The sequence below is a fragment of the Rhamphochromis sp. 'chilingali' genome, assembly GCF_963969265.1.
Source record: "Rhamphochromis sp. 'chilingali' genome assembly, chromosome: 4".
Classification (NCBI taxonomy): domain Eukaryota; kingdom Metazoa; phylum Chordata; class Actinopteri; order Cichliformes; family Cichlidae; genus Rhamphochromis; species Rhamphochromis sp. 'chilingali'.
The window spans coordinates 27507455-27530546 of record NC_137948.1 but is presented as its reverse complement, the minus strand read 5'-3'; the positions used below and the strand labels follow the sequence as shown (position 1 = coordinate 27530546).

Below are 23092 nucleotides of genomic sequence, written 5' to 3'. Positions count from 1 at the left end.
TGTTTGGAAATATGCCAAAAAGCAACACAACCAACTTATTCAACCGCCTGAAAACGCAGAATTAACTGCAGTGTAGTTAATGCAAAATTAATAATTTAGGCTTCAGGAAGGCGGTAAACATGCTGGACGAAAGACTTCATCATACCAAAGTCACTGTGGCCATACATTTTACTATAAACACAAAAAAAACCTGCAAAAAACCTGCAAAAGTAATACTCGATTGTTCTATTTGTTACCTGTGTTTCCCGAATTGTCAGGAGTCTCTCCGCCCTTGGAAAACAGAATGGAGTCCAGCTGCCGGAGTGGCGGCGGGCTGCGATCGGGAGAGCAGCAGGATGGCGTTAACGCCAGGATTTTCGCTGCTGAGGCCGAATAGCAGTCCCGCTCCCTCACTACACGTCTCTGACTCAGCATCATGTGATTACAGGGGATCAGGTACCTGGGGAGGCATATGAGAGGGAGATGTCAGGAAAGCCAACGTGTGGCTGTAGGCAGAGAATGGTGAGGAGGGGACAGCGGGCAGATGGTAACAGCGGGAGGTTGCGAGTAAAAGCTCATCGTAATGTAAAGCAATTAGATGCAGCATGTTACCACGAGTGGGACGTGTCAGCGTGCGGGCCGCTCACCTTAATACGAGCTGCAGCATCACATCTTCACAGTATAAACCAATGAGAGTGCGGAAGAGTGCCAAGGACACAATCCCCAACTGTAGAGTTTAATCAAGTCAGAGAGACACAACAGAGCAAATTTTAAACACTAATTTATTCAGTCCTGAAGATATTTGCACAATAAATTTCACAATATAGGAGAACTGGTTAAACAATCACATATGTTTCCTGTAACAGTAGAAAGAGCATCTGGGACCATTTGTAAAACCTGTTCCTGGCTTATTAAACCTGAGCCATGCTCTATGTGCTGCATGGCAAAACTCGTTCCCTTAGCTGTGTGCTGGGTTACCTGGAAAGGTGTGTTGATGCGGCTGACTAGAGTATCCAAGATGTGGACGTTCTCGTGACGGTGGAGGAGGATGAAGGAGAGGAAGGTCTGCAGCAGTGCTGGCTCGGTTACACTTCGCAGGAAGAGGTCCAGGTAAGCTGTGGTGGTCATCACCTCCTCCAGGGTCACCTGTACACACGCAGGAATCAGTCAGCAGAGATTGTGTGAGTGCCACAATAAATGATCAAATATTAAAACCTGATTCTGTATCGTAGCAGTACTGAATTAAGGATTCATTTAAGCGAGGGAAATTAGGTAATTAGGTAATTTAATTATTGCGTGCGGTATTGCCTCATTATAAAAGAACTAAACAAATCATTGCATTATATAGAATTAAATATGATGTCCTTGACTATACATTAAATAGCCTAGAATATGGGTCGTCTTACACTTTCTTCCAACTCTCTCTCTTGATAGTTTAACCTAACTAGTGTCCTTTTTACCTTTAGACACAGCCCAGTTCATGGATTTTCTGATGCCAAGCTCATATTTAATGGATGACAGTGACGGTGATAGCTATCAGCTCAATTAATTTCTTGGGTAGAGGGGAAGAAATAAGAGTCATTTTTGGAGTGTTTATGCTTGTATGTTTTTGTTGACACACCGCGTCGTCCTGCAGAATAACCGCTTTCTGTAATTGGGAAATGAAACAGCAAAATGGCAAGTACTTCCTTTTACCCAGGTGAAGAGAAATTGCGCTACTGCTAACCTTGTGGAGTGCTGGTGCAAGGACAGGCACAAGGAAACCATTGTAGATGTAACTAACCAGCTGGTCTCTGATATCAGGGTGGGCCACCTGGGAGCAGTCAATATCAAGGAGCATGTCAGTCAAGCGTGTAGCCAGGCAGGAGGTTGCAGCCATTTATCACACGTGAATGCATTTTTCATGAGGCAGAGCTTTTATCGTGCGGCTCACGTCTTCACCTGAATAACAGCGTTGCAGAATTCCAGTGAGTTGAGAAACTGGATGAGTGATGGCATCTGAAGCCAGTCCTCTTTGTGCAGGCAGTGCCACTCTTCATTGGGGACCTCCAGCTTGGTGGGCAGAGATGAATACAGGCCGCTCAACCCTGTGGCCAGCACCTGCCAAATGAGGTTTTTATATTTAATCTATGCACCGTTCATATAAAGTTTCCTCCAGAACCAAAATATAATTCAAATTTGTGGTTCTAAGTATAATTTACTTTTAATTTTGGGTAATTAATTTTCTTTAATTGAATCATTGAGACAAATTGTTTAAAATAATGACATTCCCATTACTCTCATGCATGAGGTAAGTACAGCTACATTATAACGGCCCTTTTACCTGAACATAGGAAAAAGCACACTGTGTTGCACATACATGCATCATGTAATATAAGAAGTCTATTAAAAATCATCTGCCATAAATTGATTACAGAGAGAATGTTATAAACTTCATTAAACATTAACGAGGTAGTGTACCATATAGCAGATGCAGACACACACACACCTCCTCTGCTGTCAGTTTTACCTTAAGCTTCAGCAGATTTATTACTGTGTTTTACTACAAAGCTAAAACACTGGTGTAAATCACTTCTTGGCCTCTGCTTTGTAACTTGTAATGCAAATATAAGCGGATGCAGCAGTCTACATATCAGCCTGCTGCTTTCTCCTTGCACAGATTTATGCCTCCTATGGATCAGCTCAGCTCGGAGACCTTTAGCAGTATTTGAGATGCGACGTGACTAATGCTTTCATTTCAAAATAAGATTCCATCTTATTTTGAAATCCTTGTGTTCTGGGCCAGATTATCCAGGCATTCTGGGCATATGTCCACAGGCCTCAGACACAGTTGAGGGCCCACCCAAGCACCAAATAAAAAAAAAGAAAAAATAATACCAGATTTTGATTCTCTTAAACTTTTTTGGATCATAAAAACATATATCATGGGCGCAGTGTAAGGTACCCTGCTCTCCACAGGCACACATTCCCATATGATCTGTCTAATTACTTAAGAAGCAAAAAAACGTGTAATCATCAAATCAAGTTGGCGCGTGCCCATCGCATATTTGTGCCCAGGGGTCTTTAACTGGGCATGCCTGCATTGTAAGTACCAAGAACTGCTTTACAAATGCAACACAGGCTATACCAGCGCAACCAAATTAAAGTGTAAGATGAGTGACATTATTAGTATTGTAGTATTGTACACGTTCCTCTGCAGCATTATTCCGCTGTGCCCTTCTTGTAGACGCCAGTGGAACCAATTAAATTCTGTCTGCATTCAAACCTCATTTTGAAAGCACTGTCTGCAGCCGTGAATTAATGACGTTATTTACATGGGATTATCTTGCAGCTGTGCTGTAATCTTATAAATGCCACACATTTGGTGCCAGATTTTTATTTACCCTTGTTTTGGGGTTTGTTTGTTTTTTTGCTTTTTTAAGCGAGCCCATGAATTAATCACCATCTGCTCTCTGACTAATTATGACACCCAGACACAGAAATGTCAGGGAACAATGCTGCCAATGTTAGTGCGTGAGTGGGATTATTTAGTATTTAGGACAAAACGATTCCTTTTGAATTTTACGGAAAGTGAGCCGCTGAGCTTCCATTTGGGACTGACCGGACAGAAGAAGGTGTTCTCTGCGATGTGTTTGGCCACTCGCTCATTCTCAGCAGACAAAGACATGATGAGCAGTAAGGCATCTCTGGCTTGCTGGCCCACCGTGCCCTCTCTGTGAATAAAAGGGATGAGCAGGGAGAAGATGAGGAAGTTGGTGGCTCCCTGATCCTCGCTCGTGTGGAAAAACAGCTCCAGAATTGAAGGGTCCTTCGCCAGGACGTAGCACAGCTGGTTGAGCAGCAACACCAGCTCGGCTTCGACCGCAGGCGCAGTGGTGCTCGAACAGGAGGACAGCAGCATCATGAGAGGCCGCAGGATGGGCTTGTGGTGCAGCAGAGGCTGGCGCGCCTGGCCCACCAGCATCTCGTACATTTTCAGCTGCTCCAGCTTCATGTCGTCCGTGAACTCTCGACGGAGGCTCCACACAAACAGACGCTCCATCACGTTCTCCATCACCACAAACTCCAGGATGGGGCCCATGGCTCCGGCCTGACCGCTCTCCTCCTCCATCAGCAGGAACAGCATGTGCTCCACATAATTCTGCACCGCGTTTGCCTCGTCTCCAGGGATGGGGCCGAAACGAGAGCTGCCGCTAGAGCCGGCGGTGAGGTTGATGACACTGAGGGAGGACAGGGCGGAGCTGCTGCGCAGGGGATCATGCTTTTCAAGGATCTTCACTACCTACAGTACAAGAGAAGAGGATGATATGAGATCTTAGACTTTTACGTCACCCAAGAAAGTGTCTGTCATACAGATAAACTCCTGTTATCTTTGATCTAACCTCTGTGGTATAAGAGGTTAGATCTGAAATGTTGGCGTTTTATGATGCTTTTATTACAATACGATGCCATGAAAACCACACATGCTGGATTGCTAACAGACAAACAGACCCTACTTTGTGGGGGAAACTGTGTAATTGTTTTTAATGAAATACTAAATTGCCTCAGTTTAAACTTCTCAGACGTTTTCTATGTTCTTATGGGAATAAAATATGGGTTTGTGAGATTTGCAAATCATTGCATTCTGTTCTTATTTACACTTTACACAGTGTCCAAACTTTTTTGGAAGTGGGACTGTATGCAATACAAATAGGTACAATCACTTCCTTATTCCTGACAGGTTCAGTTTCAACAGAAGTGGAGTGAGGACAAGCAGCACTGTATGAATAAACTCACTTTGGTTGCACAGAATAATACAGTCCTTTGTGTATCCAGTCCCTCCCGTGTGTGTGTGTCTGCTGTGTAGAAACCAGTGTCACAATAATGGAGCCAGTGTCCCCAAGCTGACGCTGCTGCCATGACAATAACAGTCTGTGTATGAGATAACTGGGCATGGCTAATGGCAGCAAGAGAACAGAGTCTGTAATCCCAGCCTGAGCTCAGTGGAACAAGCCACAGGGATCAGTCCAGCTCAGGCTCTCCTTCCAATTCTGAAGTAACAGGAAGGAGGCAGGGGATAAGATTTTCCCAAACTGAACAGCTGGAAGAATGGAACCATGATCATGAACCACCTTACACTGGTGACGTTATGGTCGGTTCCAAAAGGGGTCAGTATTCACAGTGTTTTTTGTTGTTGTTTTTCAGGATTTGCCCAACGATGCTGATTGGTGGCATTATTTTACATATTAAGCTGGAACATGAGAGATACAGAGGCCTTTTAAAATGTGACGAAGAAGTAGGCTCAGGCTGGATCAATGTCAAATATTTCCCAAGAGCAGTCAGTCATTGTTATGCTATGGATGCTGGCATAATAGTGCCATAGATATGGGAGGATCCTCAAATGACAGTAGTATCATATTGCCAGCCCCCAGTGCCTCACTGTGTCTGTGACAGTAACTTCAGTTAACCATCAGACAGAGCAATGGACACATTGAATCATTCAGAATAACATTCATGGTTTAAAGACAGATCTTCACTGTACTCAATTATGAAAAATCAAGACTGCAAACGCCAGTGAGGAAGGAAAAGTCAAGTGTCATAGCAAATTCAGACAAAACTGCCAGATTTTCTTGACGACTAAAATGAATCAGAGACCTTTACAGGATCACCATAAACACGCTGCCCACACTACACACAGACTACAGTTAAAGACTGTTGCCAGCAACTGACAGATCACTTAACGTGACGCAACACACAGCTCCGTGACGCCTGGAGAGAAGCTGATAAGAGCCAGCAAATGAACCTAAAGCTAATCTTCAACTCTGAAACAGCCAGAGCTTCTCACACAAAGACAAGGTCATTACTTACAGCGTGTTCACTGTTTTCTGAGCTGAAACAAGTCAAGAGCATTCTTATCAGGCTAGAGATTAAGTAAGAATGAAAACAAAACTCTGTGTGAGGTGGATTTGTGCTGCCTGAAGCAAATCGAACTTTAATCCGAGCCCAGAGTTTTTGATTACGGCTACTGTCAAGATGGGGATGAAAAATATGAAGCTGAGCAGACAGCTAGCAAAGACGGCCACATGACTCATGAGGTGTCTGTTGACATTGCTTAGTATTAGCTGCAACAGACTGATCGTGTTTATTTCACAGTTACAGTTGTTATTAAAAATATCCCATTTGTGTGACAAGTTGAAAAGTGTAAAATCTACAATTGTGCAAAATTTTAAATGCTTTGAATGTCTTGTACATCATTAAACGGTTTATCATCACTAAATCCCCAGATGTTTCACATTGGCACATTAGTTATACAACCACTCACATAATAAAGAGCTGTATAAAGAGCTAACATCTCTAAAATGTCAGGAGTAGTTAGTCATTATGAGAAGTGTTTGTGAACTAAAAATCAAGAATGTGGGATACTGTTTGTCCGTGATTTGAAGAGCCCAGTGCGTGCTCCCGACCAAGGGAAAACCAATTCTACAGGGGAGACCTACCTCAGCACTTGTGCAGGTGAAACCAAAGGGAAGATATGCTTCACCATATTTTCTAGTCTTTGGCTTAGAATGAAGTTGGTTTGGAAACATATTCAGCTATGCTTCATCTCCTGCTTTGCGTGGGCGCCCCGTGCTAGCAGTGTCCAAGCGTTTTGGGGGTTTTTTCACCCTTTTCATACCGCCGCCCCCCCCCCCCCCCTGCAATGGCTCTGCGCCCCCCTAGGGGGCGGGCCCCACACTTTGGTAAGGTCTGCACTAGGATGATGTCGGCGTAAATGTGCAGTCATATTCATTGTGTTCCCACTAGTGCTGTCAGCGTTAATCTCGTTAAAATGACGTTAACGCCTCAAATCTCCGTTAACAAGTTACCGCGGATCGCCCCGTGTGTGGGGCTGGACGACGTCAACACGTTAACGAGCTAACTGCGCTAACGCACCAGTTCCCACCAATGTAATTGAGCATTGCGTGGCACATCCGACATACTGTTTTACTTTTGTCCATGACGAGCTTACCATCAGGGTCATGCTTCACATGAAAAATAAAATAGTTCCAAACGCCAGATCTGAATGAGGGTGGGGGAGGTTCAATTTCGGGTAGTGTTGAGGCAGTTGCCATGTTGCAACCAGCTTAACTTCTGTCTTGCTAGCTTGCGCTGCGCTCAGTGGATCTGCACTTGACAGTGCAGCCTAGGCGGAGTAGTCGAACGCAGATCCACTGAGCTCTCAACACAGACAACATCTTCAGAAGAAAAGTTGATAAAATAAATTTAAAAATTTTGTATTGTTCGAGACACATGCATACCGAACCGAAAGCACTGTATCAAACGGTTCAATACTGATACGAGTATTGTTGCATCATAGATAGACAGACAGACAGACAGACAGACAGATATAGTACCAAATCACAACAACAGTTGCCTCGGGCACTTTATTCTAAGATCAAGCCCATACAATAATACAAAGAAAACAGAAAACCCCAACAATTACACAAACCCCTGTGAACAAGCGCTTTGGTGACAGTGGGAAGGAAAAACTCCCTTTTAACAGGAAGAAACCAGAACCATGCTCAGGAAGGGGCAGCCATCTGCCACATATTTAGATTAGAGTTTAACACAATGTCTTTAAACTTGCATAGTTTTAACACTAATGAAACCAAAAGTGGGATTCTGCTTGATTTTGATAAATTCGGGTCAGTCATCACATTGACAACCATAAATGTAGATGGCAGTTACCATTATGCTCCTCTATGTCCTCATTATTCAGTGTCCCCCTGCCCCATGTTAATGTGTGCAGAGTTTGTTCATCTCTGTGTGGGAGGAGTGGGATTAACAGGCTGCCATGTCCTGCAGGGGAGTGAACAGGGACACAAGCTGCTGGAAAGAACCAGAAGTCTGAGACCGTCAGCCTTTTACCGCCAAGATTCCACTGGCCCTGCTCACACTGCAGTTTACTGTTATAGGGGGACTACATGAGTCATTTTTTGCCATCAGGTTTTGAGGAAGGAACTAAATAGAATGTGCATCTTTATTTACAAGATTTTAATATATTCACTTCACAAGGGTTTCGTTATATTCTACTGTACAAAAGTCTTATGCCGCATTATCGTTTCCAAGGAAAATGGAAAATGGGTGCTTTTTAACCACATTTTTGTTTGTGAACATGTTTGTTTAACCTTTTTAGAGGATATCAGGTGAATACTTCGGAAGTTAAGAGATCCAGATTCTTTGCTTCTAGTGTGAAAAACTAAGCTGGCTGGAGAATTCACAGTTCTGAGACTGTTAGCTTGGCGCTGGTGTTTTACCTGAGCCCAGTGGTTCTTGAACACAATCATGCAGGTCTCTGGGTCCACCCCTTTCAAGACCAGAGACTGTCCATCACGGTTTCCACTGGCAACCACAGAGGCCATCATGGTGACCGGATCGCACATGGGTTAAACCATGTCATAGGCAGGACAGGGAGGGCTTTCCTGGCTGCTCACTGGGCGTTACCAAAACCAGAGAAAGAGAGATGATCACAGGAGACCTGAGGAGTCAAATAAAAGAGGAAACACAAAATGACATCATACACAAAGCCAAAAAAAAGTTTGCTTCATAGGATAGCAGCACAATGATACGGCTGGTGATTGCTGCAGACTGCAACCCCTCTTTGCTTCTGCATGGCCAGCTAGGAGCTATGACAAGCATGCAGGAGAGAGAACAATAACAAGCCAAGTCAGAGGAGTCAGTCGAGGAGAGAAAGAGAAGCTGCTTCAAGTTAGACTTTACCGTCTCCTGCAGCAACTCTGCGCTTCACACCGAGCTGTCAAATCGCTTTTGGAATATATCATACGCCCCCATTGGATTCCTGCAGGCCCCTGGACATCACTCTCATTACAGAAATATTTTGTGACATCAGAAGGCGAGCAGCAATTGGGTGTGTCTGCTATGGCTGAGTGTGGGGATCAAGGAGGGTAAAAAGATTTAAATAAAATACAGGACAATGTTAGTTCTGTAGATCACACGTGATTAATTGCATGTCCCGCTTTTACTTCTGGATCAGAAATATTACAAAATGTATGAAAGCACTCTTCACACCGCTTGTTTGGATGAAGAACATATATTATTTTAGCCTGAGGGCAGCTTCGCACAGCAGTTCCAACACTCACACTGGCACCATAAAAAATCTGGAAGAGACTCAATCTTTTTCCCCCGTAAGAAAGGAACTAGTTTGTTGTTTCCCTTGGAAAGCATGTTCATGGAAAGATTCATACAGCCAAAACTGAACAGAATGAGAGTAGGGCTTTTCGAAACAGAAACATGTGAGCTGCCATATAACCAAAACAATACGAGTTCCCTGCTACACAGTTCCCTGTGACACGCTTCCAGGTACTGTGCAGGCCTTTGCTTCACAAGAAAGAACATCAGGATGTAATACGGATCCCTTTCCTGTGTGTGCCGACAGATACCAACAATCAAACAAAAGGTCCACAGCCCAAGCCGTGGAGAGTACTTTCAACTAGAAATCAGTTTTACCGGATGAACCTGGATAAACTAATTATACTTAATATATATCAACAGCAATAGCATTACTTAACTATTAACATAAATGCGACAGGCTTTTTACCTATGTATGAGAAGCCCAGCAGCTCATGGGAGCTCAGATTTGTTTTTTAAAACTGTAGATCTGCCTTAATGTTTTGTTAAACATTAAAAACTAGAACAGTTTTAATGTTTTATATTAAAGATAAAGTCCCAAAGCCAGTGAGCCACTATTAAGGCTTGATGTTTTACCTGTTGAGCTGATATGTGTCCACTTGAGTTGACAAGTTGTGTTGGGAGATCTTTAGGATTAATTACTGGGAAAACATACAGGTTGTTAAGATACTTCAATACGAACCAGCAGACTGACAGAGCCACCCCTACAACCCAACCACTAGCCTGGCTACAAGCAAACTTTCCAGCACTACACAATGACATGACAAAGTGCGTTTGTCTGTGAATACTAACACAATGATGGGACCAAGTCAGGCAGTCCCAATACGGAGGGCGATATGGAAACCGTCACCACAGGGGACCAACTGTAAAACACACAGCAGCTGCACAACATGGGGCCCCAATTTACGGCTTCTAGTCCCCAGCCCCTAAACACATCTCCTGACGAATCAGAGCTCACCACCCCCGCCCACCCGTCACTTTGCCCCAATACCACACAGAAACATCTCCGCCACCCATACACGTTAGGCTCACTTTGCCAGGCAAAACTTTTCAGCCATCTGCTTTCAGTTACGAGTGACTGCAGGCCGGTTAGATTCTCAAGAAGGAATGTGAAAGCAGCGTGGAGCGAGCGTGCTGGCAGGATTTCTTACCTCACGTGAATCATCTTCAACTGGCACAGGTCGCTAAGCAGACAAGGACCTCATTCTGCTCCTGTTGCACAAAAAAAACAAAAAAACAAAAAGAGAGACAGAGAGAAATATGAAAATATATCCAGAGAGGAGCAGGAAGCGCCTGTGTGAGAGGCGAGGCATGGTGGGAAGTGACTGGACATGAGTAAGCTGCTCTGAGCACCAGTTGGATGGAGATGAAGAGGAGGTGGTTACAGGGAGGGAGCGAGGGAAGAGAAGGGAAGGAAAAGCAGAAGTGGGAGGGAGTGAAAAGGAAAAAAAAACAAGCTGAGTGAAAGTCTACAGAAAAATGAGGACATACAAGTACAAATTCCAGCAGTGCACACAAGAAGACTAAGATTACGTATACTGTATGGCAGCACTTAATATTCCTATAAGATTCATAATTCACAGAAGAATAACACGATTGTCCTTTCCAGTTTGTGATGTGACACTGCACAGCAGCCGTCCTGAGCTGCGAGAGGCCAGCTGCCCTCTCTGGCACCAGCACGGCCCATCATGTAAAACATGTCACTTGAGACAGCAGCCTTAAAAGTCTCAGGGTCCAACTTGTAGTTGTGTACACTGTAACACAAACCACAAAAGCTGCACGCTGCCTTCAATCCACGTTGAAATTCTGAGCAGATGCAATTCAGAAATGTGTCTTTCTTGGAAAGTGGGCAAGACTTTCCTAAAGCGTGACGTCGTGTATACAGCAACAGTCGGACGGAGACAGGTGTGTGCGTGTGTGTGTGGTACATGCACGAGTTCTTAGAAAAACACCAATCCAAGCGTTTGTTGACTCATCTTTGGCTCAATCCCAGCAGTACATTATACAAACTGTCCATCTGCACTCTGTTTAAAGCCACATAACATGCCTACATAAGAATAACACGGGGAGCAGTTTTGTTCAGAGCTCTTCAACCTGTGGACAGGAGGTGCTTACAAATTGAATTGCCAGCCTTGTGATTAATTATTAAACTACATGCAGCTCACAGCTGCTCCAAATTTGCCTTCGTTTTCCTATTTATGGCCTAACAGCAGATATTAGGACGCGGGTTGGCAGCTTGGTCAAACAGGCGCGAGGTGCTGACTGTAGAAGTTGAATCAAGAATGGTTGCTATGATTTAATCATTTATAACTGGTGTGATAACAGTGCTGTGTAATCACACCTCCTGAAAAGATCAAGAGGGATTAATTCCATTTTAAGTGAGGGTGAAGGTGCGGGCATAAATCTTTGTTACACAAAATGATTCATTTAAAACAAGTGAATCAGCTGAGTGGGCTGGGCAACACATGGTGGATTCTGACTTATAACACATGTCAGTGTAGTCGATTCTTCTGCTTTCAGCTGCTCCTTTTAGGGGCCAACACAGCGGACCATCTCTTTAACACACACCACCTGCATGTCCTTCTTCACTCCATCCATGGATCTTCTGCGTGGTCTTCCTCCTTTTCTTCTACCTGGTAACTCCATAGTCAACGCACTTTGTCCAGTATATCCATTAAACAGTAATATATATTTAGAAATATATTTGAGGTAGTGTAAAAGTAGTCTGGCCACAATCTGAGATAAATAAACAACAATAGATAACCATGGGACACAGTATAGTGAAGCAACATCAGGCTATCCAACAGACTGTATACAAAGTGGCCCTGAAAAGTGAAGCCAATGGGCAAACCAGCATTGTTTTCAAATGACCAGCAGGGGGCAGCTTCTCAGGTTGACCCAAGGCTCCCTCATCAGCGATCTCAATAAATATGTTCCAGCAGAGGTTTTGTTCTCGACTCTGCTATCAAGTTTCCTTTAGTACAGCATGAAGTTCATTTTCTAAGGCATCCACTTGCCTCCTCCCTTAAATGACTACCATCTGCACTGCACTGTTGTCACCCTTGTACACAAAAAAGGTCCAAAGTATCTTTTATTCTTCAAACCATCACATTTCTGAACATGAGCAACACAATTACTATTCAAATTATTTTTTACCAACGTTACTATGCAAGGAGAGTGAAAGTGTGTATATTGCGTGCTAATGTCTTATCTTGAACTGATTGTTTTACTGCATGTGTATACTCACGTCATGGGACATAAATGTAACTATCTATCTAAAGAAGATAAATCAGGGATATGCACTGCCACTCAATCTCTCAGTCAGATCCACACCTTTCTCATCCCATCCAGTTTCACAAGTGGATATCAGCTAAACAGCTGAAAGTAAACCAGTAAGTAATTTCCTTCACTTTTTTAAATTCTCTATAAGATCAGTAACCCTCTCAAGCTCTTTTTATATGAAAAAATGAGTCATGTAACAGCTGACTCTTTAGATATGTCACCTAACTTAATTGTTGCAGTTTAAGTCTAAGAGCAGATTAATGTTAACAAACTGATCCTACAATAGGAAAAAAAAAAACCTGTATGAGCATGGGATTATTTTAGAGATTAAAGTATTGTATTATACATTGTTTGTTAGGATTTCTGGATTAGTTTGTTTACATTTTTTCTGCACCCTGTCTATCGTCTCGCCTTCCTGCAATGCCGTCTGGTCCACATCACACTGCCAGGTTCACTCGTGTGTCAGCATCACTGCCTCTCAACTGAATTTTCAGCTGTATTTCCTCCAGGTTTCCATGTCGAAACAGCCATCAGTTTTTGATACACAGGATAATATCAAAAGCTCCCGTTTCAGAATCACTTGTTCTTTTGTCAGGGGGTACAAGTTTCAAGATTAGCTCAAGCAGTGATTAGCTGCTCCTAGACAACAATACACCTGCAACAACTACCTCTCAAATCTCCATTCAGTACAGCAGGTTTCTTGACCTATTAATAGCCAAATAGGTCAGGATTTGGGCCCAGCAACAGAAAGGAGACTATGCCCCAGCGCTTTCTACTCAACTAATACCCCAACAATCCAACGAGCGTCCGACACAGCATGAGAACAAAGCCACTTATTTCTAAGAATTAAAATGTGCTTTTTGAAGAAATCCAGTTCTAGGCCTGTTATGGAAAATCGTGACCTACATTTACAGGTCTCATTTACAGTACCTGCTGTCGCACAAAGAGAGACAGACCACTCTTACCCATAAGTCACTGCTCTACTTGCTCAAAATAACCTGAAATACAGTAGAGTCATGAAAAGGTTTAAAATACAGGCTGCTGAAAACATCTTTTGTCTGTGTGAATCTGTGAGCTGCTTCTGAAAGAGTTTCTCCAGCAACTATCCAATTACAGTAATTTGATAATTACACATATTTGTTGCTTCCACATCAGAGTAACAAACATAATAAGACAGAAAGACTGGGATGCTACCTTCTTTTTCCTACAGCCCTGTGCAAAATTTTTGAGCCACCCCTCATTTTACTTTTATACTTTGCTTCAAAGGAGCCAGACATCTTGGTCACTTTTTAAAGTGCTCTTGAGCAATGGGACTCTGGGCTTTCTGAAGGTCTTTCGATGATTGTATTTCAGTCTAGTCCCTGGACCTGACCACACCACAGAGGAATGTTTTTTGTTATTTTTTGCTTAGGTATTTTTTTATGCCAGTTAACACTGATCTATGAACTATTTAGGCATAATTAGCGCTGTGTCTGAGCATAACAGACATCTCAGCAAAGAGCCAACTTTAAATTGTAGCTTTAGGTACTTTGCTACTAGCAGCCTGCCGCAGGAAAGTATGATTCGTTCCCCTTTCTTTAGCTGAATCTTTAAAAATACCAAAGACTGGGCTGGAAAAGTAGATGATGAACAAAAAGAGAAAAAAAACCCTACAGCACATGGACAGCATGTCAAATTCATGTCCTTAAGAAAGAAACTGTAAAACATCCTGCAAAGACCTGACACCAAACCTGAGAGATGAACAAGGAGAAAAGGCAGGTATGCCAATTACACAAGAACTGCACTGAGAATCAGTGATAGCAGGTGTTCTCTATTAATGAATCCAAATGGATTTTTCGCATCAAATCTACACCATTATATACAGAGGTGGTCACGAGAGAGGTACAGCGAAGAGTGTCTACAGCCATCTATAAAACACAGTGGATGCTGTGTCATGGTTGGGACTGCATTTCAGCAATTCCAATCCCATTGGCTCTGCTTTGGGAGTGCCTACCATCGCTAAGCAGCACATCAAAGACATTACATTCGTGCAATTTAATTGCGTGGTCAAATCTTTGTGCTTTTTGGAGTTATTTACCCACTAATTACATTTAAAGTAATGCAGTACGTTGCTTAATTACTCCCAGAAAAAGTAATTCATATGATCTTTCCCTTAGTATTTAGGTATGAACACGAAGCCAACAGCACAAAGCAAAGATGAAAAAACACACAAAGAGACTTCAAAGCGATCGCCACAGTGAGTCTATTTTAGAAACATGAACAGGCAGATATGGAGGCTGCAGCCTGACTGCTCATCACTGACTTTGTCACCAGCTGAAAATCAGGGTTTGGCTGCTGGGTTGAGATCAGCATTCACTCAGTTTTATCATCACTCTAAGTTCTTGGCTAGTTTAAATGTTAGGATGCTATCTGCACAGGTGCTTGCAAAGAGCCGAAGTTGTGTTAGCAGCATAATAAGATTGTTTCTGTTCTGGATGCAGTTTGCACATTGCCAAAGTGCTCTCATTCTTTTGTGTCTATATCCACGTTGCAGACTGTGCCACCATTTACCTCTTCCAGCACACAAACTGAAATCAGCTGATTGTAGCGCAAGTGCGACTGGAATCAATAAGCAGGACGGATATAAACAAGCAGACTAACAATTCCAAGGAATTGAACTACTGGGAAGTGGTTCTCTAGAAAAAAACAGTTCTCCGTACTGGGGATCAGATTTTGATCCACCATTGGTACCATCCAATTGGCAAAGGGTTCATTTTTCAGTAGGTAAAGATTCCAAACACACTATCAGTGGAGTAAAAGCATATCTGGATAAATCAAAAAAACTGTCTGGGGTCTTTCTGTGTGGCGTTTGTATGTTCTCCCCATGTCTGCGTGGGTTCTCTCTGGGTACTCCACCTTCGTCCCACAGTTTGGTAAATTAGTGATTCTAAATTGAACGTAGATGTGAATGGTTGTCCATGTCTGTGTTAACTCTGCGACCGACTGGCACCCTGTCCAGGTTGTACCTTAGCTCTATGACACTGGGATGGGCTTCAGCTGCCCGGGACCCTGAAATGCAGAATAAAACGTTGGATGAGGGTGGTGGTGGCTCCAGACTTTTGCTCAGTTTCATATCCTAGTGGTCGTCTCTATTTCTTGCTGCAGATCCTAGATGTTCAACACACTGAAAACTAACACCCACACTGAATTAAAAATGCTCAATTAAAAACTGAAAATGAAAAAATCAAATCCAAAGCTGTGACAAAGCCAACATAAATGGCCCTGTTTTTCCCCCCCCCCACTAATTTCACAGGTACAGTGCACCATTACTCAAAGCTCTGCGGGGTTACTTTACACTTGCTGTGCATCATTTCTAAAAATGGTCCTGGCAGCATTTAGGGCCTGCTGCAAATTCATGTCCTCTACATCAACATAAGAATCAGTGCATCATTACAAACATGTTATTAGAAAACATTCAAGATCCCATTTTAGCAACAGCATTGCATCACACCTCTGTCACAGTGCCAGCTGCAAATGGTTGCACAAGTTTAAGTAATTACTTATTATCACGACACAGCGGCACACTAGACATCCATAATTTCTAAAGCTTAAAGAGCAGCACTCCAAAGGTAAACACCAAAAAGAGATTAGTTTCTGATGAATCAAAGTGAAATAAAGACACGAACTGATGGGAACAGATAGGATCAAACATGATGTAAAAATGAAAGAAATATTCACCTCTAGGCCTTTTGTCATTTCTTCTTTTCTGATCTGGTTTCGGCATTGTCAGCCGACTGCAATCCCAGAAGGTTTCATACACAAAGGTGTGTCCTGTGCAAATACCTGAAGGGCAGGACACACCTTTAACTCAGCGTAACGATCATATTTCTCGCTAAACAGGAGCTTTGATCAGCTGAGCATGAAAAAAAAAATACAACTTATTATGCTTCTTTTCTAAACCTACCTTTTATTAAAAGGTGCAGCATTCAAAGGAGAGTTTCAATGTTTCCATCAACTTAAAGGTGCTGTTTAAAGAGAAGAAACTCGCAGCAACCATAGCAACCCAGAGACCAACAGCCCCATTAAAGTGATAGCAGCTGCTGAAATATTTAGAGCTGTAGGTGAAACCGCTGAAGGGTAATGTAGTGTCTGGTCTGAGTGTTAATACTCCTCACTAATTCAATCAGCAGCACAGCAGGGAGGAAGAAAAGCCAATGTTATTATCCAGATGCTGACCACTGTGCCAGTTCATCATGTTTACAGGTGTCATACTAAAGTAAAGCTTAAATTACATATTATTAATAATATTATTACATTTTTTTATGTTCATTTCAGTCGTTGTTCGACAAAAAAATAAAAAGTGAAAGCAGCAGCTGTAACTAACTAGCTTAACTTTAACAGAGGTTAAGGCACAAGTAGCATCTCAAACCACCCAATAATACCTCATTTTGAAATCAGCACATACCAATAACAAAGGTATAAAATATCTAACGAGCAGCAAAAACATTTCTGTGAAAATATCTAACCAGCCAAAACGAAATTTCAACATGATTAGGTGATTAGTGCACAAATATTTCACCCCTAAAATTACATGTGTGTGAATTCTGTCAGATGTAAACACTACAGGCCAGATGTGATTCATTTAGCATTTGCTAATGCTAAATTAGCTTAGCTGCAACATTCCACTCTACAGTTTTTCTAAATGTTAATTTAATATAGTATAATATAGTACTTGTAGCAGTACTATATTGCAGTAAAAGAGTTCCCTATCCAAATAATACTAATCTTCCTTTGACTAAAATGAACAGTGCTTAGAAACTATTGAGAAAAGTAGACAGATAGCACGCTAACACTTTTGTAAAAAGCTACCTTTCTTCAAACAAAAACATTTTTATATCATGTATATGTTGCTTCATTCACTGAAATGCTGTTTCTTAGGCCATTATGTGTTCAGTAATGACGGTAACTAGCTTATGTAAGCAGATAACTTCGCTCCATGCCTGTGGATTTTCACATGCACACAACGGCTAATGGCTCGATTTGCCATTATATGCAAAATGATTCATCAACGTGCTCAAAGGCAGATTCTCAGTTTAGCTTGAAGGAAGCAAAAGGAGGAGAGGAAAAGAAGAAGAAAAAAATCAGTTTTAAAAGGCAATACATAAAGCCTGAAAGAAAAAAAAATATGCCACTTAAAATAACCAAGTTCATTATACAAAGGGGATAAAACTAAGAGAGACTGACCAGAACACACAGAAACCAACTTTTAATCAACGTTATCCAATGTCTTGTGACTCTCTTAGTCTACTCTTAAGCGATAAAGCTTAAAAAAGCTTTTTACATCAGAGGTAGATAAGTTCATGCTGCTGATATGAAGCATGAAGTCATCCTTTACCTGAATGCGGTCATCCTTTACCTAACTTCAATATATCTTAAAATGTTTATCAAAACATGCAAACAAATGATTTTTTAATGATCCCGATTTACAATTCAAAATTGGGGTGCTAATTCATTAGATTTACACAAATATTATAATTACTTTAAATGACATAATGGGACTCAGCTAGTCCACAGGGCAACCAGTAGATATTTCATTCTGCTTTTTGCTTCTTCTTTTTTTTTAAATGAGAATTTTATTTCTGCTTCTTTTGAACAAACACTGTGATTTGTTGTAGACGATGATGCATACTTGAGTCTTGCTACACTGCGATACCATTGTTACTGAGGGAAACAATAACAATAGAGCAATATGATACAATCATGTAGACTTGATAGTATCATATTCTATGAGTTACACTCAAAAACTCTTACAGATAAAAGTCTGACAATATTGTATTGGACTCTGTAGAAAAAAATTAAATAAAATATAATAAAAAATTTTTAGCCAACACATAAATCGCAATTATAAATCTCAGTGTTAGCATTTGCTAGCTTACTTACGAGGTTCTGGAAGTGTTTCCTAACAGTATCCTTATTTCACATTAGCAGTTTAATTGTGTACCTTTAATTATTTAAGCTTTGTTTATGAGAATTTTTGCCTATTCTGTTAGTTCTCTTCACAGAACGGTAAATGGACTGGTTTTTATATAGCCTGTGTAATTAAAGGTCCCAAATTTATAAAAATGGTACAGAAAACATGTCCTCTGTACCTTCCTCCCCCGCCCTTCCTCTGATCTTCACAAGTTAAATTACCGCATTGCATGTGTGCCGGTGACATCATTCCTTCATTCATATTGGCAGGGGAGACTTTAGCCTGTCCTCACGCTACAATAGGCGACTGTCAGCGATAACAGGGCATTTTGTGTGGGTATATCCTATCTCTGCTCTCCTCCTGCTTCCTCTGGAGCTCGTTTGCATCGCATCTCCCTTGCTGATAAAGCAGACATGTTTGCATGTGGGATGGAAGAAGGAAGAAGATACGAGGCTTCTTGTGAAGTTCAGAGATGTTTATCAGATAGACGAGAGAGAGCTACAGCACCAAACTGACATAATTAACCAAGAAGATGAAAAGTTCTTGTAAAAATAAAAAAAAAGGAGCTTATGCAAATAAATAAATAATTCACAGCTAGCAGCAGAACTTTTCTTTTTAATTTTCAGTCTTGTACGCTTCACTTTTCTTTTCCTTACAAACACATTCAGTCAAAGAAAAAAAAAAAAAACATTGGCCTTAAAGCACCCGAGCACTCGTCCTATACAATTTTTTTTTTTTTTGTACATAATTTTCAAAGCAAAACAGATGCAAAACAAGACAGTATACCCTGGGAACTGTTTATCAGAGTAGTAAATACTAGCCTCTACACCTGCACAATAACTCTTCATGTTATCAGAGTACAAACTGCTGACTTGATAGAAAAAAAAAGAAAAAAAAACAACCTTCTTCCAGTTCATTGTAGGACAACATAAGTGGTTCAACCAGATTGAGTGACAGTGTATTCATTTCACAGCACAGTCACGACACTACAGAGTCTGTTGGAGTTCTCTCAGTAGAATTAGGCCTAGCAAACAAACGGGACCATACTGCATAAGTTACCAACAATGATCATAATTGAAGTAATAGAAATCAGTTTTATGATGAGGATACATCAGACTAAGAGGGAGTTGAAAATAAAGTGGAAAATGAAAACGCTCAACTTAAAACCTAAGGAAGCATTTACAGCCAAGTTATCCCAACCTAAACCTCCTGCCCAGCATCTTATTACATGCGCTTAAGCCGTTAATTTAGCTCTCTATTGTACTCTATATGTTGCATTTCCATTCATGACAAACTAACACCCTCACCCAACTTCCAAACAAAAACAGGCTCAGATTAACTGCTGCCATTGCTGGTCAGTAGGGCTGCTCAATTAATCGAATTTTAATCACGATTACGATCTGGGCTTTCAACGATCATTAAAAATGACTGAGCCGATTATTAGCCCCTCCCTCATGCTTTACTCTCGCGCTGCTCCGTGTGGCAAATCAAGCGCACTGCTCTGCATTTCGAACACGCGTCACAACAATTAAGAGGACCCGAGGGAAGCTCAGAAAGCTAAGCAGAAGTTATTTGGAGAGGAGTGGACTGCCGTTGGTTGAAAAGAGAGGTAAAAAAAAAAAAAAAAAAAAACTTCAGTGGTGTGGAAACATTATGGGTTCGCGGAGTCAGACGTGGATCAAGTAGACACAGTGTGTAAACTTTGCTATGGTGTCGTAGCTGCACCACAGAGCAACACTGCAAAGTTTACATTTTTCATTTATTTCTTTTATTGCAAACATTTGCACTGTTATCAGTATTTGCACACTATTTTATATTATTTTTTAAAGTCATTATTCAATACATTGTTATTGTTAACCCTTTAAAGCCGGTCAGAGCAGCATGCTCGTTTTGTATAACTATTTTTAAATCCCTGTAGAACCTGAACCGCTAAGCTAGCACAATAAATTTTTTTCCATATGAAACCAGAGGAGTTGTACTTACATCTTATGCCATCAGCTTGTCCTAGGTCACGGTTTCCTTCCACATATAGCTTTGCAAAAATTGCATAAAAAGCGCTTGCAGGAACAAAAACATAATATTCCAGAAACACCCTTTGCCGATCCGATCAGCTGTTCTTAACACTTCCCACATTGAAAAAGACGTCAACGCGAACTATCGCAAGTGACATCATTTTCGCGGAAAATGTAGTTTTTTACTTGTAGGCCTTAGAACTCGAATTGCACTGCTGGAAATAGTTTATTTTGATGCACATGCACATTCTTTGCAAATTTGCATCATAGGATTGTTTTTTTGTTTTTCCTGCAGTGTATATAAAAATTGCTGTATCTCCAAAAATAAAACTATGAAGACACTCAAAATAAATTTCCTGTTGTTGTAAACTATTTTTTGCAACTTTTTTGTATTTAAAGTTTTGAGGGATAAACCTCTTAAATTTCTCCAAGTAGAAATATATGTAAAAAAAAACAAAAACGATTTTCAATTTTTTTGTAGTTTATTGCACTTTTTTGCAATTAATGTAGTTACTATGGACTTAATACATACACATTTTTAAAATATGGGCTATAACAGTTGTATTGATGTATAGCAACTTGAAATGCTCCCACAAATGGCACTACAGCATGTAAAAAAAATATTATAAGCTCTGGCGGACTTGGTTCTATGGTAGATCTTAAAGGGTTAAATAAATATCGTCAAATAATCGTGATCTCAATTTCAGTGAAAATAATCGTGATTATCATTTTTGCCATAATCGAGCAGCCCTACTGGTCAGTTTAGTATATTTGTCACCTCTCGGGGTCACGAGACACAAGAGGGGAAGGTGGAGCTAATCCCAACCACGGGACAACTGAGCTGGCTTGTTTATGGAGGGCAAAGTGGGAAAACACACAGAATCACCTACTGATGTGTTTAGATTTCTCACAGCTTTATGTCTTGTCAAGTATTTTCAGACCGAGTAACAACAGATAGGCACAAATAAGTAAGGTAAAGCAAATCAAAAACTTGTGACCTGAAGCTGTGCATGTAAATCACATCAGCATGACCAGCTTTCAGTGTCTAGCATGCTGCAGTAGATCCTGTGTGTGTAAAGGCCCTGGAAGCAGGTCTGAGCATTGATCTTAGCCAAACACATTGTTGGACTGCTTGAGCTCCCCCTCTGAACATCAGCAGTAATCGTACAGATGACTGATTAACTGTACGTTCCTCTCATGCCTCAGAAACTGCTCTCAACTCTTCATAAGGTTTAAACTTCACTTGCACTCTTGCTGCATGTTTAATCTACTCCAGTTTAAAATGATGTGAGAGATGAGAGAGAAAGTAGGAGGCAGGCCCACCACAGCTCATAAGCACTTATAAACAACAGACAGTAGACTGCGTTAAACAAGAGAGTCTGTAAAACTGCCTCGAATTACAGAAGTTTTGCTAAACTTTCAAATTACCTGACACCATAACAACCTCACATTTTTACATCCTCTGCAGTTGAGGCATTTTAAAAACAAGCCTGAGCAAATACGGCAGACCAGCCAGGTCAAACTCATTTTACATTACGTCACACGTGCAGCCCACTTTGACCTCTGTGGGCTGCATGTGTGCCGGACCAGTAAAACTCCCCTTTCTTCCAGCGTAAAGAAGTTTAACAACGTATCGAGTCCCTCATGTATTTTAATATAAGAACAAAGAAGTGTAGTTTCAACATTACATAGGAAAATACTGTTAAAAATACAAAGTCTATGCCCTCCTTCAAAATTTGCAAAACCATCCAGTGGGACCATCTTGTGATTGACAAATCATTACGGTATGAGCTCCTCTGTTTCCTACTCAGATCCACACCCGACTCATGATGTCTGGTTTCGAAAAGGCAAGATTGCAGCATCCAAAATGCTCAGCACAAGGCTTCATCGCCAGCTGACATAACAGTGGCTCCATCCAGTTTTTGTTTTTGTTTTTAAATGAACAGTTCTCACTGAATATCTCTAAAGAGACGATTCTGCAGAGAAGCCCTGATGTGCTTAAATGCCATCCATGCACAGAAGTCCAGCTGTGACCAGAGTGTGGTTTTAGGTCACTGCTTGTGTGCTGGGATGCCTTTAAACTAGATCCATTGAAGACCAGTTCAGCCACCACAGTAGCCACATCTGACAATGACATGCAGACATCTGAAGAGGACACTGGTCCTAAAATAAAGATCAAGCAGTTTGCCAGAAATCACATAGCCCAAGCTGGCATTTCAGTCACGTGATAACACGGTTTACTGTGCGAGGGACGTGTGAGTGACCTCAATTTGTCAGATCTGAAGTGATAAAAAGTGAACCATTGATAACAGGATTGCCTAAAACACCAAGTGCACAAACAGATTTATATCTTTTCAGTGCCTTATGTTCACACGCACGCAACACTTAGGGAGAAAATGTACTTGTATACTGTAGCAGTCAAACAATTAGTCGATTAAGCAGTTCGCATACTGACAATAAATGATTTTGTCTTTTATCTACAATTTTTTTGACAGCTGTTTAATTGTTTTCAGTGACTAAGCAAATTATATAAAGATACTGGCACTTTCATCAAGATTAGTTCACTCATCTAGGAGGAGATAGAGGACAAACATAGACTATGAGGACTATTTGTAATCCTCATTCTATTCTCTAGTTGTAAAATATGTACATATGTATATATAATCTATACACCGATTTTTCTAAAGGAGGAAAAACATTA

At 41.2% G+C, this 23092-nt stretch overlaps 1 protein-coding gene across 7 annotated transcripts in view; it reads right to left on the bottom strand.

Moving 5' to 3' along the window:
• Positions 1 to 23092, bottom strand: part of fhip1aa (FHF complex subunit HOOK interacting protein 1Aa) — a 29859-nt gene that overhangs the window by 5270 nt on the left and 1497 nt on the right. For 2 of the 7 annotated variants that reach the window (XM_080880707.1, XM_080880708.1), the window contains exons 2-10: positions 16147 to 16251; positions 10299 to 10359; positions 8256 to 8476; positions 3581 to 4261; positions 1921 to 2079; positions 1706 to 1792; positions 958 to 1125; positions 627 to 706; positions 237 to 439 (exon numbers count right to left, since the gene is read on the bottom strand). In XM_080880707.1, the coding sequence (XP_080736833.1) occupies positions 237 to 439; positions 627 to 706; positions 958 to 1125; positions 1706 to 1792; positions 1921 to 2079; positions 3581 to 4261; positions 8256 to 8381 (1504 nt within the window). In that variant the 5' untranslated portion in view covers positions 8382 to 8476; positions 10299 to 10359; positions 16147 to 16251. Of the gene's footprint in view, positions 1 to 236; positions 440 to 626; positions 707 to 957; positions 1126 to 1705; positions 1793 to 1920; positions 2080 to 3580; positions 4262 to 6455; positions 6596 to 8255; positions 8477 to 9723; positions 9789 to 10298; positions 10360 to 16146; positions 16252 to 23092 lie in introns of those variants that run through there. The other 5 variants (XM_080880705.1, XM_080880709.1, XM_080880704.1 and 2 more) reach the window with 3 other exon arrangements.